This window comes from Mauremys reevesii, linkage group 5, assembly GCF_016161935.1.
Source record: "Mauremys reevesii isolate NIE-2019 linkage group 5, ASM1616193v1, whole genome shotgun sequence".
NCBI classification, from domain to species: domain Eukaryota; kingdom Metazoa; phylum Chordata; order Testudines; family Geoemydidae; genus Mauremys; species Mauremys reevesii.
The window spans coordinates 94077239-94096736 of record NC_052627.1 but is presented as its reverse complement, the minus strand read 5'-3'; the positions used below and the strand labels follow the sequence as shown (position 1 = coordinate 94096736).

At 40.3% G+C, this 19498-nt stretch overlaps 1 protein-coding gene across 7 annotated transcripts in view; it reads right to left on the bottom strand.

The window, feature by feature from the left end:
• The window catches only part of ATP8A1 (ATPase phospholipid transporting 8A1), a 233578-nt gene that overhangs the window by 174028 nt on the left and 40052 nt on the right, over positions 1-19498 (bottom strand). For 4 of the 7 annotated variants that reach the window (XR_005599008.1, XM_039539925.1, XM_039539927.1 and 1 more), the window contains exons 6-7: positions 9914-9954; positions 8481-8554 (exon numbers count right to left, since the gene is read on the bottom strand). Coding sequence is in view for 5 of the 7 variants with exons in the window: in XM_039539925.1 (XP_039395859.1) it covers positions 8481-8554; positions 9914-9954 (115 nt within the window). In the remaining 2 variants the exon portion in view is untranslated. Of the gene's footprint in view, positions 1-489; positions 648-1863; positions 1938-8480; positions 8555-9913; positions 9955-19498 lie in introns of those variants that run through there. The other 3 variants (XM_039539926.1, XM_039539929.1, XM_039539930.1) reach the window with 3 other exon arrangements.

The window sequence follows — 19498 nt, the reverse complement described above, 5'->3', positions numbered from 1 at the left end:
ATATATAATTGGAGTTTTCCAAAAGCGTAGAAAGCTTCCTATTCATGGTTCACATGTGCTCACAAATAACAGCTGATCAGAATATTCCAGATATTCCAAGGTCTCTTAATATATTTTTTTATAACAGGCATGCACAACTGATATACTGCCATTTAGCTCCCATGTCTTGCCTCTTTTTATGTAAACCCTGTTCTCAAAGAATAAGACTACAAGTTTGAGTTTATGCAAGATATTGCAACTGGAGTCGTGCATTTATTCAGACTTATGCTAATAAGTGGTTGATACCATACCACCCCAGCATGTATTGTAATTATACCATATCTCCTATGTCAACAGACTTAGGCTCTTAAATATTAACTAACAAACAATAATAAACATTTGTATACCACTTTTCATTCTTAGTAAGACATTTTCAGATAGAAATTGAGTAAACATTAGTCTCATTTTACAGATGGGGAAACTGAAGCACAGAAACATCAAGTGACTTGCCTAAGGTCACATGGTGAGTAAGCAGCAGAGTCAGGAATGATGGTTCAAGATTTCTGAAATGTTTTACTCAGCTGTCAGTTCCTGGACAGGAGCACAGAATCAATAATTTAGATCTGTGGTAGAAATTTAGCTTTGTTTTTGTAAGGGCCCAGGAAGTCATTAAAAATACTAGAAGTAAATAAATAGGAATTTAACCTCTACAGTGATTTGAAATCTTGTAGGTTTTAATAGAAAATGCTTTTACTCTCCTTTTTTAAAGAATTAAAATGGAATTTCAATATTATTATTAAATAAATACATATAGAAAGTTTAAAGCATGTTTTCAGTCAATGATGAATAGTAGCCAATGTGTCATTAACTTTATCTTGCCGCAAATATTCTGAATTTTTTAAAATGTATTGATTACTTCTTCATATTTTGACTATGCTAGCATTAAAATATGACATTTAATGATCACAAACCTCTTATTTTAAGATTGAAGAAACACTTCAATTACTCATTGATTTATTTCTTGGGCAACTTTTCTAAGAATGTAAATGACAGACTTCCATTTAGACTGTTTTTGTATAGCTGATTCAATAAATGCATGTGTCTAATTCTAGCATTTTTTATTAGTTTAACAGTCAAAAAACAAACAACACATTTATGAAGCACTTTGAAAAGGCTAAGGTAGCAAAGACATTGCAAATAAGAGACATGCTAAATTGCAACCATTTTAGTAGAATGCAAAGTAAACAGATTACAGTTAGATCACGGCAGGCTGTTTGATTTGTTAGTGAAAAACTGCAGCCACAGTACAAACACTAGTATAAAGCTGAAGTATATCAAAGTAACATGCAATTTGTCACTACACACAAGAATGGAGCTATTTTTCCATCACATGCAGTACAGAATATGCAACATCCAACTTTGTGCAGAGGGTCCTATAAAAATGTATCAAATGTTAATGATTTGTTATAGTATATAATTTATTGAAAACAATGAGTTGTCTACGGTTCAAATGTATTCCCTCTCAACTTGTCTAAAGTACAACACTGCAAAAAGTTATACTATGGTTTCACAGTGACAGTTTGTTTTATGAAAATTTGCTTAATGATTTTGGTGAATATAATACAAAAATATACTAGGGAGGAGTGAAACAAATTTTCAGTATTTGGGAATGCTACCACACATTTATACATTTCAATAACCTATATAAATATCTTTATCAACTAAATCTTTTCTAGTTCTATAAAATTCACCTCTGTAATGTGTTTGTTTTTAAGACGGTTGATATATCAACATAGTTATGCAGACAAAAATTGAACTACATTTTTCAAATTTGGTACATGAGGACCCACATACACATTTCCTGTGCAACCAGTTTATTCTAACCTTGATGACAGACTGATGAGATCAGCTGGGAGATGCTCCCCATTGGTGACTTTCACTATTTCCCCTACTGCCACCTACATATCCCAGTTTAAAAATGATTAGAACAGAAAAATGAGTAACGGGGAAAAAATCAAATGGACAAAGAGACAAAAAGAGACAAAGTCTGAAATTATTATACAAAACAATACATGTTAATAGACACATTTGATGACAATTTTTTTCAAAATCCATTTAAATCAGGTCAGAGAGCAGAAGACAACAACATATAAATTGCTGCTCAACGAGCTTGCTTTACTTTAAACACAGATTCTAAGTTTCAGAAAAAATTGATAATGAAGTTAAAATAAAATACGAGCATCCTATGTTCTCAAATCACTGCTTATATAAAGGTCTCAAAGCAGAGGTACAGTAGCATTAGTAGTAGTATTCAACTTTTTCTGAAAAGGTAAGAGGACAAGAATCTTTACATGTAGATAAAAATCCAATGTAATTAGCATCCAATCATAATTTATAAACTTTGATTCTAAGTATTATTGATACCCAAGTATTATAATATCCAAATACACTTAGTACTGTCTATACTGTATGTTTGTACAGTGCCCAGCACTGCAGAGCCTTGCCTCTAGGCGCTACCATAATATTATATTGCTTGGAAAATAATGACCATTTGACAATATTTTATGTATCTTAATATACGGACTGGATATAAGGCTCAGATTAATACTGTAGTGAGATCAATGTGGTTTTTTTCTGTAACAACAGATATAGTTGAAGGCAGAGTATCTGTCCTGATGCACTATCTAGCTGACAAGCATGTGGGACACGCTTTTCCTCTTATCATAGTGCGCAACCATGACTCTCCCTCTGGTCTCTGAAGAAAATCAATATACATACATACACAAATAAACTATTCTGATTGCAGGCATTGTGTCATGGTACAGAAATGCAGGATAAAGGGAAACTTCATGTCAGCCCTTTTCAGCCTTGGGGAAAAGAAAGTCACTCTTGAGACTAAAGAAATTCCTCAACTCTCCAGCTTAACACATTCTGTATAAACAGACTTAGTTTATCCAAACATAGGAAATACACAAAAATAAGAATTTACTTATTAATTGTGTTTCTTCATCTGGGGATACATATTTTCAGTTTCTTAGTGGCCATTCTACTTCACTGAGACTCACAAGAATCAATAAGAACACAAGATTTTTTTTAGTCTTATTTTACACACTTTATTTGATTAAATCCTCATCTCTCTATAGCTTCAGCTGAGTGCTTTCATGGCTATAGTAATGATTCAAAAATGAATATCTGCTGACAGAATGAATAACTTTACAACAGTTGGTGAAAAACCTCTAACTAATCTGAACTATCAGGACTAAATTAAACTATTTTATCTGTCCTCCAGGCAACACATTTCAAAATGATGTCCCCTCATAAAGGTGTTTAAAACAAACAAAGAAAAAACTGTGCTGATCCTCTCCTGAATGACCCTAACACCAGAGACCTGGACAGTCAAAATGTTGGGAGATGGTTGTCTTGGAGAGAATCACAAACTTTAGAAATGAGTATCCTCATAGCTTCCACACCTCTGGCCTCAGAACAGGGGGAAAACAAACTTTCCCTGTGATCTGATAAAACACTATGGAATCATTAACATGAACAACCAAGCCATAGAAATCCAAATATTCCCTTGTAGTCTGTGGATCTGGTACAGGGGACTGAAAGCATGGCAAAGAAATATGATTCAGAATTGTTAAGAATTGGCTTAAGATTAAGCAAATAGGTCTATACTTGCATGGCTTCATCTTTGGACAATCAAATCAAAGATATTTGGATTTAGAAACCAGCCTCCTGGAGAAATCATTTGATCAATTACACTGTCTGCCAAGATTCCCCCCTCCCCCTTTCTCAGGCTCTGTGATTTGTGCAGTGTTTCCCAATAATTTAGAGGCAGACGTGTTTGGACCACAGATGCCAATCTAAAATCCACCTTGCCTGTTGATCAACAACGCAATAATCAAGATGTCAAGCCCCACCTTCAAATCACTGAATTCTGAAATCTCAGCAGCACTCTAAGACAGTCCTCATTTCAAGGATGTAAATATGTAAAGGATATGCTTCTTTTGTCCATTTTCTGTTTGCTGGAGCCTTTGTGACGCAAGTCCATTTTGAATTTGTCAGTTCAGTCACAAAAAGATACGAGTCCTTCCACTGTATCAGGGATAAAACTTCCCAAAGTAATCCAGAACTCTGAGTCAAATTCTCCAAAAACTGCTATTCCTTGCTCGAGAACCAACCACATTTTAGCAACCTAAAATAGAGCCTGGCCTACAGAACCATGTTAAAATAAAATGTCACAATCTACTTGAGAGTGATCTGGCACACACACATGAAGTTCTGGATCTGATCCCTGATCTCTGTCACTCATTCTGGAAAGAGAATAGTTTCTTGATATCGAAATGCATCCCCAAATGAATGAATTTAAGAAGGAAGCACAGAAGGAGCTCTTTTCCAAACACATATACCGTACTCATTCCCCATCCATACCAGCCCATAAAATCAAAGAGCTGTAAAGCAGTTATCTGATAGCCCTCACATTGTCCTACACCAAGTGGAGTTAGGATACAGGAGAGAATTAACCCCACTGAGTGTGAGTGGAGGGGAAAGATTGGAGCCCCACACAGCTTATCAGATCGCTGCTGCCGCAAAAGATGCCATGAATGAGGAAAATTCAGGGTGCTGCTGTAGCGTGTCTGGTGAATATGCTCTCTGCCAATGGGAGAGAGCTGTCCCATCAGCATAATAAATCCACCTCCACGAGAGGTGATAGCTATGTTGGCAGGAGCAACTCTCCCGCCAACATAGCATTGCCCAAACCAGCACTTCGGTCAGTGTAACTTATATTGCTTGCGGGGAGGAGGGCACATATTCACCTGAGTGACATAAGTTATACAGATGTAAGTGGTAGTGTAGACCAAGCCTCACATGACTCTGCCATCTCCCCTTCTTCTTTTCAGACTTAGCATATAGGTCCTATAATGACTAGGACTATCAAGACATATTTTGGTCTCTCTCTCTCTTCATGTCTGTCATTACTCCTAAACAAAACAAGAGAGAGTAGAGAACTCCTCTACTGCTACACTCCTCTGATAATGCAGAGAGGACACACTGTGTATGAAAGGGGCTTTCACCAAACAGAAGGAACTAAAAGATTTCACTTCCTCAGATACTGTGCTGCCTAACAAGGTATGGAAGGAGAAGGAACACTTCTGAGTTACAAAATTCTACCCCAGGAGGACAGAGATGGTAAAAGGCTTTGGAAATAAGTACTAACAACAGAAGAATGGCCATACTGGGTCAGACCAAAGTATCCTGTCTTCTGACACTGGCCAATGCCAGGTGCCCCAGAGAGAATGAACAGAATAGGTAATCATCAAGCGATCCATCCCATGTTGCCCATTCCCAGGTTCTGGCAAACAGCGGCTAGGGACATCATCACTGCCCATCCTGGCTAATAACCATTGATGGACCTATCCTCCATGAATTTATCTAGTTCTTTTTTTAACCTGTTATACTCTCGTCCTTCACAACATCCTCTGGCAAAAAGTGCCGCAGGTTGACTGCATTGTGTGAAAAAATATTTCATTTTGTTTTAAACCTGTTGCCTATTAATTTCATTTGGTAACCCCTAGTTCATGTGTTATGAGAAAGAGAAAGTAAAACTTCCTTATTTACTTTCTCCACAACAGTCATGATTTTATAGTAATCTTGCCATGAAGCAAACAGAATGATTCATTAGAGAGAGTGCTTACAACCCAAATGATTTTATGTTATTACATCAGCACTTCAAAGATATCTACTGTGTAATACTGGACAGCTGGATGACATTAATTCCATGACCTATCGGGACCTCTGAAATACTACAGATTGTCTTGCTAATTAAGGATTAGAAGCCTTAAAAAAACCTTTGTATGAAAATTCTTCTAACACAGTGTTTCCCAAACTTGGGACGCCACTTGGGGAAAATCTCTCTCCTCTCCCTAGCTTTGTGACAGGTCATTTCTTGTATTAGACAATCCATAGATTGTAATTAAGGAATATACTGTCTGTCTCTCTCTCTGATTTTAGATTATCATTAGGAAATGTTGGTCTTAACTGATGAGCTACACTAACAGAAATCCCAAATTTATAACAATTCAACTCCTTCCAACCCAACCACCTTTTATAGACTACAAAAGATCCTAATCTTGCAAACACTTTATGCACATGCTTAACTTTATGCACAAGAACGGTTTTATTAACTTCAGTAAATTAAACACATGCATAAAGTTTAACCCCAAACATGCACAAACACTCTTTTAAGTTATAAATGCTTCCATTGTAGCCACTTGCAAGGTCCTTTACAGTCAATCATAGAATGTCAGGGTTGGAAGGGACGTCAGGAGGTCATCTAGTCCAACCCCCTGCTCAAAGCAGGACCAATTCCCAACTAAATCATCCCAGCCAGGGCTTTGTCAAGCCTGACCTTAAAAACCTCTAAGGAAGGAGATTCCACCACCTCCCTAGGTAACCCATTCCAGTGCTTCACCACCCTCCTAGTGAAAAAGTTTTTCCTAATATCCAACCTAAACCTCCCCCACTGCAACTTGAGACCATTACTCCTTGTTCTGTCATCAGGTACCACTGAGAACAGTCTAGATCCATCCTCTTTGGAGCCCCCTTTCAGGTAGTTGAAAGCAGCTATCAAATCCCCCCTCCTTCTTCTCTTCTGCAGACTAAACAATCTCCACCTGGCCTATCATCTCTCATTCACAATCAAGTTGTCAACTTAGACTTAGGGTTTCTAGTGCTCCTAGGCCCTATGGTAATACAAAAACTAAACAAAATCAGAAAACAGATGCATACAACTGCAAATCAAAATACATAAATTATTCTGAAGCATTTAAATCATTCTTATTTCAAAGTATTTGTTAGAATAGATACTGCAAATAGCGCATGACCTGATCAAACAGATTCTGAAAAAAGTGCATCTTCCACATGGTAAAATCTGGCTTTCATAAATGAAACTGTCCAAGGAAATGAAGAATATTCATTAAAAACAATTGTTTATGCTATTTATGATTTTATGCAGTGTTATGTTATGATTAATATAAATAGAGTTTTTGTTTCATGTTTGAAGACAGAAACTTTATATAATTTGAAAACTTGGTTTGAATATACAGATATTCTATTTAACTTCTACATATTAAAGAATTAAAGTAAATTCTCTGTTCAAAAAGACATCGCATCATAAGTAAAATTTCATGATAGTGTGGTGGTTACTCTGTTATGTTCAGATTTATTTTTGTGTTAATTTAAAATTAGCAACTATTCATAAAAACAGACTTCTGTTGTATGGGGCAAAATATCAATGTATCTTTAAAAATGACTGAATTTGTTATGAATATAGTGAAAAGTTAATTTGGCTAAATGCAGTAATAGACATCTAGTCAAACAGTTAGATCCATGCATTATATCAAACAACAGAATTAAGTTTAAATGCCTTAAAGCTCCTGGTAATATAATATCCCTAGGGCAGGGGTGGGCAAACTTTTTGGCCTGAGTGCCACATCGGGTTTTGGAAGTTGTCTGGAGGGCTGGTTAGGGGAGGCTGTGCCTCCCCAAACAGCCAGGCATGGCCCGGCCCTATATCCACCCCCCCCGCTTCTCGCCCCCTGACAGCCCCCCCAGACTTCTGCCCAATCCAACCCCTCCTGTTCCCTGACAGCCCCCATCCCCCCTGCCCCATCTACCCCCCTGCTCCCTGTTCCCTGACAGCCCCAAGAACCCCCAGCCCTGACTGCCCCCTGCCGCCCCATCCAACCCCTCCTCTCATTCCTGACTGCCTCCCAGGGACCCTGCCCCATCCAACCACCCCTTCTCCCTGATGGCCCCAGGAACCTCTGCCCCTGACTGCCCCCACCCCCATACAACCCCCTCCTTCCTGACTGCCCCCTGGGGACCCCTGTTCCCCACTCGCTGACCGCCCCGACCCCTGACCACCACCCCGAACTCAACTGCCCCCTAACCGTGCTGCCTGGATCACCGGTGGCTGGCCCAGCTGGAGCCAGCCATGCCACCGCGCAGCACAGAGCACAAGGTCAGGCCGGGCTCTGTGGCTGTGCTGCCCCAGGAGCTCGCAGCCCCGCCACCCAGAGCATTGTGCCGGCGGCGCAGTGAATTGAGGCTGTGGGGAAGGGGGAACAGCAAGGGAGGGGCCAGGGGCTAGCCTCTCAGGCCAGGAGCACAGGGGCTAGGCAGCAGGGTCCCGCGGGACAGAAGTGGCCTGTGGGCTGTAGTTTGCCCACCTCTGCCCTAGGGGATTAGCACACCCCTCAATGTAATTCTAAAAAAACTGACTGATACAATTCCTTTTATTTATTATATATGCCAAGCATGAAAAAAAAGTTTAAGATTTTAAATACCCAAATACAGATTTTTTTTCAATACTAAATGTAAAATTATGGGAGAGGTAAAGAGTATTTCTGTTTATTTCTTATTTCCTTGGAGCAATCACAAAATTAATGCAGGGTAGAGAAACCAGCCTCTACATTGTAAGCATCAGTGGGCATCTCTACCTTGATGAGAGAAGTACAGTGTCAGCAGGTATATACTCTTTGCCTTTTATTACAACTATATCTCCAACATCTACCTGTAAGAAAACTGGGAATTGGTTAACAGTCAAACACACAATCTATCTCTAACTTTTACGCATAGGTAAATCCTCAATTTGCCAAAAAGACAGTTAAAAATTTAGGCAACGATTTTCAAACAAGTCTAGGGGGATTGGGTACCCAAATCCCACTGAAATAAGGCCTAGTCTCACTGTATTCCTGGCACTGAATATATTCCACTTTAATCGCCCTTCATATTGGGAACTCTTATTATTGTTCTATAGTCAGATTTATATTTAGCCTAGTTACACAAAAGGAAATTAGTTTCCCTAAACTTGTATCACAGCAGATGCCTGCTCCTGGTTCCAGCTAATTTGTAACCCATGCAAACAGATGTGAATCTCATGACGTTAAACCTCTCCTGTTTGCAAGTAGATGATTCCACAGGGTGAAAAAAAATCTGACTGAATCAAATTTATTGAAACCTCAGGTTACACAAATCTACGAAAGCTGTTTTTTTGACAAACATTTGCTAATAAGAACTTAACAGCCATACTGGGTCAGACAAAAGGTCCATCTAGCCCAGTATTCTGTCTTCTGACAGTGACCTCAGAGGGAATGAACAGAACAGGTAATCATTAAGTGATCCATCCCCTGTTGCCTACTCCTAACTTCTGGGAAACAGAGGCTAGGAACAGCATCACTGCCCGTCCTGGCTAATAGCCATTGATGGACCTATCCTCCATGAATTTATCATCTACTTTTCTGTACCCTGTTATAGTCTTGGCCTTCACAACATCCTCTGGCAAGGAGTTCCACAGATTGACTGTGCCTTGTATGAAGAAATACTTTTTGAACAGAACTTCTGAATGTTTCCCAGCTTTAGCAGTACATTGCTCTATTACCTCACAACAATGCTTTAAGTTTTTAGTATTTTAAACACAAGGTAAGCTTTGCAAATATATTAAGTAACTTTAAAAACATTTTTACTAATCTTTGCTCAATATATAAAAACTGAGCTACTTTCTTGTCTATTAATTTTAATAATTCTAAAGGTACTTGTACAGATATACCATATGCTAATAGCCCCAAATCTGAAGACATTCAGGCAAAACTTTCATTGAAATATTATTCAGGCAGACCTTCCACTGAACTATTAATGAGAGTTTTGCCTGAATGAGGAATTTGGTTTTGGGCCTAAAAGTACATTTTACTAAACAAGCTAAATTTAATATTCTAGAAAGTGCTACTAAAAACTGAAAAATATAATGTTTTCCATCATACTTGTAAGTTAATTCATATAACTGTCATTTACTCTGATAAAATATATAAATTGTATCAAATGTCAGTATAATCATAAAATTTACACCCCTAAAAACAAAAAACCAAATACACACCTTTTCCCAATGGACAATCTCCCAAGCACCATTTCTCAGTACTGAAAAGCAAAGACACATAATTAGACTGTACAACAGTAAAACTTCTGTTTATAGGTGACACTCCTCATGTGTTCCCTGTTACTAAAAATCATGTGTATAAAATAGAGCAGTATATTCACATGGCATTTTACTGAACAACACATTCTCTGCTATTTCAGGTCAAGCATTTCAATTGTAAAATATCACAAGACTTTATAGGGTCAGAAATCATAGAAACGTAGGACTGAAAGAGACCTCAATAGGCCAACTAGTCCAATCTCCTGGGCTGAGGCAGGACTAAGTATTATCTAGACCAGTGGTTCTCAATCAGGGGTGACCCCAAACAGGTTTCACACCAAGCAGGGCCAGTATTAGACTTGCTGGGGTCCAGGGTAGAAAGTTGAAGCCCACTGCATGAGGCTGAAGCCCAGGGCCCTGAGTCCTACCACCTGGGGCTGAAGCTGAAGCCTGAGCAATGTAGCTTCGTGAGGGCCTCTGTGGCATGGGGCCCCAGGCAATTGCCCGCTTGTTACCCTCTAACGTCGGCCCTGGCTTTTATATGCAGAAAACCAGTTATTGTGGCACAGGTGGGCCATAGAGATTTTATAGCATGTTGGGGGGGGGGGCTCAGAAAGAAAAAGGTTGAGAACCCCTGATCTAGACAGTCCCTGAGAGGTGTTTAACTTATTCTTAAAAAACTCCAATGATGGAAACCCACAACCTCCCTAGGTGATTTGTTCCAGTGCTTAACTACCCATACAGTTAAGCAGTTTTTTCTAATGTCTAAACTAAGTCTCCCTTGCTGAAATTTAAGCCCATTATTTCTTGTCCTGTTCTCAGTGACTAAGGAGAAAAATGTATCACTCTCCTCTTTATAAGTCTTTTATGTACTCTAGACTGTTATTGTCTCCTCTCAGTCTTCTCTTCTCCAGAGAAAACAAAACCATTTTTTTCCAGTCTTTCCTCATAGGTTTTCTAGTCCTTTAATCATTTTAGTTGCTTTGGACTTTCTCCAATTTGTCCACATTTTCCCCAAAGTGTGGTGTCCAGAACTGGACCCAATACTGTAGTTATCAGAGGGGTAGCCGTGTTAGTCCAGATCTGTAAAAGCAGCAAAGAGTCCTGTGGCACCTTATAGACTAACAGACGTATTGGAGCATGAGCTTTCGTGGGTGAATACTCACTTCGTCGGATGCAGTTGAGGCCTTATCAGTGCTGATTAGAGTGCATAACACTCCTGTTAACATATCCCAGAATTATGTTCACTTAGTTTACAACAGTATTACATTGTTGACCCATGTTTAGACTGAGATTCACTATAATCTCCAGATCCTTTTCTGCAGTACTCCTTCCTATTTTGTATTTATGCAACTGATTATTCCTTCCTGAAAGTAAAATTTTGCACTTGTCCTTGTTGAATTTCATCCTATTTATTTCAGGTCATTTATCCAGTTAATTTTGAATTTTAATTTTGTCCTTCAAAGTGTTTCCAATCCCTCGCAGCTTGGTATCATCTATAAAGATTGTAAGTACACTCTCTATGCCAATGTCCAAATAATTTGTAAAGATACTGAATAAAACCAGACCTAGAACCAATCCCTGCGGGACCCCACTCAATATGCCCTTCCAGCTCGATCATGAGCCATTGATAACTACTCTCTGAGTACTGGTTTCTAGCCAGTATTTCTCAAAGATAATCGCTAATGGCTCAGAGAACTCCTCAGTCAGTTTCTTAAGTATTCTAGGATGTATTTCATCAGACCCTGCCAACTTGAAGATATCTAACTTCTCTAAGTAATTCATAACTTGTTCTTTTCTTATATTAGCCTTAGATCCTACCCCATTTACTCTGTAGCTCTCTATCTTAGTCATGCAATCACTGCTCACTTTTTGGTGAAAACTGACACAAAAAAGGTATTTAACACTTCAGTCATGTAATGGGTTTGGCACCCACCGCTCATGAGTGCCCCTTTTGGTTGGGCGCCTCTGCGTTCTTTAGTTCTGGTGACTCCTTTTGGTGGTTCTCAGGCAGGTTTCCCAGTGACACAGCACTGCAGCTGAGTCACACTGTCTGCATGTTAACCAGTTCAAACCCCTTCCGGGTATAAGGTCCACCAGGACCTATCTCTCTTTAGCGCTCCCTGGGCTTTAGTCTTTAAGTAGTCCAGCCCTAGTATGGGGCTGTATCCCCCGGGGCTTCCTCCCTGGAGACACTATCTTTCTGCATTCCTCCCCAGGCTCAGTCCCAGCAATCAGCCAGGAGCTCCCACAATGCTTCCCCTGGTCCCTGCTATGAAACCATCCATGGCCCTGCTGCTCTTCCAGTCTTTTCGTCTCCTGCTCCAAGCAGCAACTAACTGCTACTCTGTTCTGCAGTTCTTTTTATATGGCCATCCTGGGACCTGATTGGCTGCTTCCCTTGCAGCCACTCTAGCCTGCTTGGAGGACCTCTCCACTGCTCCTTCCTTGGCATGGATGTGGCAGAACCTTGAGGCCTCCAGCAGGGGGTCTTTTGGCCTAGTCCACCCCATTAGAGGCCATTGCTGCATTTTCTGTTATCTTTTCCTCCTCATTTAGTAATGGACTTACCCTGTCCCTGGTCTTCCTCTTGCTTCCACGTATTTGTAAAATGTTTTCTTGTTACCCTTTATGTCTCTAACTAGTTTAATCTCATTTTGTGCCTTGGCCTTTCTATTCTTGTCCTTACATTCTTGTGGTGTTGTTTTTCAAATACTCATCCTTTGTAATTTGACCTAGTTTCTGCTTCTTGTAGGACTCCTTTTCAAGTTTCAGATAATTGAAAATCTGATTAAGCCAGTGTGGCTTCTTACCATACTTTCTATCTTTCCTACGTATTGTTATAGTTTGCTCTTGTGCCCTTAATAATGTCTCTCTGAAAAACTGCTAACTTTCCTGAACTCTTTTTTCCCTTAGACTTGCTCTGCACAGGCACATACCTACTAATTCTCTGAGTTTGCTAAAGTCTGCCCTCTTGTAGTCCATTATCTTTACTCTACTGTTTTCCTTCCTACTGTTCCTTAGAATCATGAACTCTGTCTTTTCATGATCGTTTTCATTCACGCTGCCTTCAACCTTCAGATTCTCAAGTGGTTCAGTTCCTCCCTGTTTATCATAATCAAATCCAGAATAGCCAGTCCACAAGTCACTTTCTATACCTTCTGTAATAAAAAGTTGTGTCCAATGCATTCCAAGAATTTGTTGGCTAAACTGTGACCTGCTGTATTATTTTCCCAACAGATGTCTGGGTAGCTAAAGTCCCCCAATCACCACCAACTCCTGTGTATTGGATAATTTTGTTAGTTGTTTAAAAAAAGGTCTCATCCACCTCTTCTTCCTGTTTAATGGACCCCCTACCATGACATCATCCTTGTTTTTAACCCCTTTTATCCTTACCCAGAGACTTTCAACAGATCTGCCTTCCCTTTCTGTCTCAGTGCAAGTGTATACATCTTTGATAGCAAGGCAACACCTCCTCCCTGTTTTCCCTGACTGTCCTTCCTGAACAAGCTGTACCCTTCTACACAAATATTCCCATCATATGAATTATCCCACCATGTTTCTATGATGCCAATTATGTTGTATCTGCGATTATTCACCACTATTTCTAGTTCTTCCTGTTTATTCCCCATACTTCTTGCACTAATTAATTACAGCATAAAATGTGTATGAAGCAGAATGGAATAAAAAGTTAAGGAAATTAAGACATATTTTAATATGAGATTTGATGAGCGATGCTTCCAAAAGTATTAGATTCTAGAAGAAACAACATGATCTGAACTGAAATCTTATAAAATTACTATAGGAAACAATCTCAAGAATACTCGCTGATAAAAATGTTGACATGATTTTCTACTGCACAGAAGAACCCTATCAATTATCCTTTTATTTTTATTACAAATCATTTATAAGAAGCACCATAGCAACACACATGGCAGTTTATTAAACACAGATAAAGACATGTTCCCTGCCCTGAAGAATGCAGCATTAAAAAAAAAACAATCTAAATTACTGGACAATATATAAGGTGAGGTAGAGTGTGGCATTACTAATGAGAAGAGAATAGGTATTACTTTGAAGAACTGGAATTTAAGTAGGGATTTGAAGGAGAGAGAATGCAAGGCAGAGAGGGAAAGGAAGACTGTTCCAGATATAAGGAACACCATGCTAGAAGATTCCAAGCTGAGGCTGGGAAATAGGGTAAAATGAAAGAATTGGCACTGGGAATGGAAAGGAGGAAATAAATGCAAATATGTTGGTATGGCAACATTATATGAGGCCTAATAGGTAAAGATGAAAAGCCTAAATTTGATGCAAGAGGAGACAGAAATACATTTTAGGTATTCAAAGAGGTGGGTGATATGGTCAGAACTGAGAGGAGAGACCATGACTTTTGATACAGTATTTTGATTTGCCTGGAGATGGAAAGCAGAGAAGGCAAGAAGGCCAAAAGAAGGTTGACCTGTAAGATGGCCAAGGCATGAGACTTGCAAGGTTGTTGCAATGGAGATAGCAAGGAAAGGTGGATTTTGGTGATACTGAAGAGGAATAAGCAACAAGATTTAGCAACCATCTACATATGAAAGGTCAACTAGGCTGCAGGCCTGGGAAATGATGAATAATATACCTGTCAACTGAGATAGAACAGGGAAGGATCCTGGTGAAGAAATGGACTGTGGGATAACAAATCTGGCCTTGAATTCAAGAATAACAGTGGCTCTGACATGTTCAAAAGGTCAGGAAATCAAGGCCTCCTTGGTTAATGGGGGGGCTACTAAGATAATTTCTGCTTCCTCCTTTCTGATCCTCCGTATTACACTGGTGATGTTGAGCAGTGATGGGAAAGCATAAAGTAAGCCCTTTGGCCACTTGAGTGACAGGATACCTATGCCAAGAACATCTATGCCTATACCAGTTTTCCTGCAAACTATTGGTGAACCTTCTAATTTTCTTTGGCTGCAGAAAGACCCACAATAGGAACTCCATATTTTTTGATGATCAAACAGAAGGATTTGTTTTGAAGACCCTATTCTACATCATCAATTTTCCTTCTGCCCGTTCACTCGGCCTTCACGTTGCTGGTAACCTTTGATATGCACGGTCCTGATAGACCATAGATGGGCCTCCACTCACTACATCAATGATGCTGCTTCCTTTTGTAGATCCCTGATCCAGTATTCCCCAATAGTTTATGTACACCATCATTGATGTATTGTCCGTTATTGTCACAACATAGCCATTTGGCAATGCTGGGGCCAGTTGTTGAACAGCCTATATATTGTTCTCGGGTCTAGAAAATGTATACTTTTCTTTCATTCCAAGAAGGACCATGTCCCTTGAGCCATCAACTTCTTGGATAATACTCCTCACCCTTCCAGAATGGCATCTGTTGTTATGACACACTTCTCAGGCTCCAATATGGCCAACCCCCCACCCTGAATCTCTTTGGACTCATCACCATCCAGGGATTTCAACACTAGTGAAAGAATGTTCACTTTCCAAGATGGAAAAAAAAATGGCAGGGAATGGCCAGCAGGAAACTCTGGAGAGTGCTTATATGCATTCTGCCCAAGGCACTATCCCAGTGCAGGACATGATCATCCCCAGATCACTAATTAGGGTGCCTGCTGATGTCCTTGGTCACCTCCTCAGGAGGATAATTGCTTATCTGTTCTAGTTCCATCTTTTGGCTGCCAGAAAGATTTTGTGGGCCTCTGTGTCTATCAACACTCCAAGATGAATTAGGTACTGAGATTCTTGAGGATGACTCTTCCCAAGATTTACTATAAATCCAAGCTGTTGCAAAGTTTGGATCATTGCCTGAGTCACATGAGTGGACCCCTCTTTGGATGAGGTTTTACTAGAATTTCATCCAGGAAAGGATATACCAGTATTCTCTTCTGCCTGAGAAAAGCCACCAGAACAACAAGGATTTTTGTGACCACTTGAGGGCATGGATGACTGCCAGAAAGGCAGCGCTTTGTATTGAAAATGATTGGTCTCATGAGCGAATCACAAAAATCTCTTGTGCCCATGGTGAACTGGCACATGAAGACAGGCCTCCTTCAAATTGACCAACAAAGTAATCCCCCGGCAGATCGCCATTAGTCCTGACTTCAAGGTTTCCATCTTGAATCTAGTCCCCCTTATGAACTTGTTAGGGTGTGGTAAGTCTAGCACAGCTCTGTCCTCCCCAGATCTCCTAGGTACCAGAAACAAGACTGAGTAGTGGCCAGAGAACATGTCTGCCTCAGGAACTCTTTCTAGACTGCCGATTTGCAAAAGATGTTCTACAGACTTTAGCATATTTCACCTCTTTTGTGGATTTGAGGACACCGGAGAAGGGAGAAAATGACAATTTGGTATCTTTGAAAATTGTATTTACCCTTGTTGAACCATATCCAGGACTCATCCATCCAACATGGAGAGAGGCATTAATGTACATAAAAGGCTGTTACAAGGAGGAGGGAGAAAAAATGTTCTCCTTACCCTGTGAGGATAGGACAAGATGTAATGAGCTTAAATTGTGGCAGGGATGGTTTAGGTTGGATATTAGGAAAAACTTCCCAACTGTCAGGGAGGTTAAGCACTAGAATAAATTGCCTAGGGAGGTTGTGAAATCTCCATCACTGGAGATTTAAAAGCAGGATAGACAGACACCTGTCAGGGATGGTCTAGATAATATTTAATCCTTCCATGAGTGCGGGGGACTGGGCTAGATGACCTGTCGATGTCCCTTCCAGTCCTACGATTCTAGGCCATTGTTCATTGAATTTTAATAGTCTCTCTGCTAGCTGTTGCCCATTGGAACTGACCTGACTATAGTCAGGCATTGTTTCTAGTGTTCAAATTCGCACTGCAGGAAGATTGGTTTCTCCCCTTTCTGAGCTTAGATTTGTTCCATTTGTTTTTGCTGTAGTCTCACTTTCCATACTAGAGTAGCCACAAAAAGAATATTTAGACCTAATTTAGAACTAATTTTCCCGAATTTGGAGTTAGGAGGATTCTCCAAGATCTTTTTTGAGTATCTGAGGATTCCACCACCACTAATGACTCCCCAATATTTTGAAGCCGCTAACATGATGTTGGCCTGTATAATGCCCTTCCGGGATCATAACCAGAGGTGCCATTGAGACTTTCTTTAACTTTGACTAACCACAATTATTTCTTAGTCTTTTTTGGTAGTCTGTTGCCAACTTGTCAGTCCATGCAGTACTGCTCTTGCAAAAGATGTTGCTGCAGCAGAAGCCCCCAGAGAGGAAGTTGCAGCCTCAAATGTTTGGTGCAGTGACATTTCACTCTGCAGTCATTGGGTTCTTTTGGGAAAGAGTCCCCTTCCACTAGGATAGCAATGTCTTTGACAAGTACTGAAACTGCCCTATTCACTTTGGGAAGAAAAACAAAATCTGTTTTGCTACGGTGCATGCTGTAGACTTTTTTGCACACCTGAACAATCTTATAGACTTTGCTGCTGTTTTCCATTTGACCTTAATTACTTTTTTCAAAAAGACATGAAGAGGAATATGTGGTTCAGATCTTGAACCTGTTGGATTTTTTGGGGAGGGGGGTAATTTCTGGATCAATTCTCTCTTCTTCCTCCTTAGAATCTTTTCTAATGGGCTCATCTGACAGAATACCTAAGTATCTAATCATCTTTTGTAACATCTTAAATGATTCAGCTGAAAAAAGATCCTCCTGCTTCACTTCATCTTGTGATTCATTCCCTGAGGCAAAGAGTTCACCTTCCTTCTGTAAAGAAGATCCTGACTTCCCTCTTGACTTCTTTTTTCCTCTCTTGGACTTACACTGAACAGATTTCCTAGCCTTCCTTTGGTGATGCCCATGAAGATGAGGATGAAAATGAATTAAATGAGGATGAAGAAAAACCAGATACAAATAATTCTATTCCTTTTATTATGCTTTTTCTTCCCATGTATGAAAACCTTTTGAAAAGGGCCTTTAGCTTTGATGCCATCCAGTAATGAGTCCGAGGAACTACTATCCCCAGAAGAACAGGGATAGTAATTTCTGGAAGTAATTTATTGTATCTCTTTTCCAATTTGACTCCTTTTGGGAAGGTGGGGATTGGAAACTTAAATCAGATGAGGAGTCTTATGAACCTCTTCTACTAACAGGCATCTCCTTATCTGTGTCCTTTTGAGAGCGGATAGAATGCCTGTAGGAGATACTATATCTGCTGCCTGGAACTCACAAGATGGCAGCCTCTGAGGTAAAGTCTCTTTTTACACCAAATTCAAGAGCTCCAAGAGGGACTTTCTTCCTGAGGGGAAGATTCTCTTCTTTTCCCCTCATGCAGAATTCTTAACTTCCTCTAGGAATAAGGGAAGAAAAATGAACTACCCAACCAAGGAAGGGGACGGGGGGTGGGTGGGGGAGATAATGATTATGAGATCTGCATTGCAGGAGGATATGCATCCAAAATGGTCTTACCGGCTGCTCCTTGCTCTGTCTGTGGTGTATTCAGCCAGTACCACTTATGTTTTCCCTGTGCTGGGACACTGCCCTTTGATGTAACAACAAAGGGCTCTCTTCATTTTTCTGCCATCCTTTGAGAAATTTGCAGCATGGCTGTCAGATTCCCTGCTGGTGAGGAATGCCTGAGGAACTGCCTCCTGGTTTCCGGGAAAGGTGGCCAAAGCCAGTGGATGAGCTGGCTGATGTGCACAAGGCACGAATCTCTCCTTCTGCATCCTCTGACAGGAATAAAGAGAAGGAGGAACACAGCTGTGGTCTCCCATTTGGACCTTTCTCTGCCATATGCCTAGCCTGTTACACAATCAGGTGGGGAGAAGGGGCATAGCAGCTCTGTGGTAATTCCAGGCAGCAGACAAACCAGCTGTTCATGTTTATTTGGCGTGTGTGGGTCTTTTTTTAAACCCTCTCTCTTGCAGTAAGTGCTGGATTCCATGGCTCTGCCAGTAACTGCAGGAGACAGAACAAAACTGGGAGGGGGTTCCTCGGAGGGCTACTCCCTTGTCAGCCACCAATTCAGCTTTGATTCTGACCTTTACAGCTACAGAAAGGCAATGTCCCACACTGAAGGACTGTGGATCTAGTCATAAAAAAAGAAAAAGGATCTGATCTTCTGCTTGCTTGGTCTGTGGAGCTTCAGAATCAGTCAGGAACTACAGTTTGGGGAACCAGGGGATGTCTTCTGGCTCAGGTACTGTCATGCCAGTGGGCATCATGCTCTGGTCAACTGGCTGGTCTGTGCCATCTGTGTCTCCAGTTTCCTTGGTAAAGTGTTGTTGTCATGGTGATTTGAGACAAAGACACTTTTTCCTCACTTTCTTGGTCTTCTAAGGTTCAAATTCAAGAGGTAACATACCACAAAATCTCTTTGGCAAGCTTCTAAGAAAACCAGGAGATCACAAGTTTTGCACCCTGCACAGCATTGTCCAATCCTGTAAAAGTGAGGTGAGTGTGACTATATCCATCCTGGGGCCCTCCTTCCTAGAGAACTGCTTCATTGTCACATCCACAAGTCCATCTGTTTCTCCCAGGCAAGCAATAATAGGGGAATAA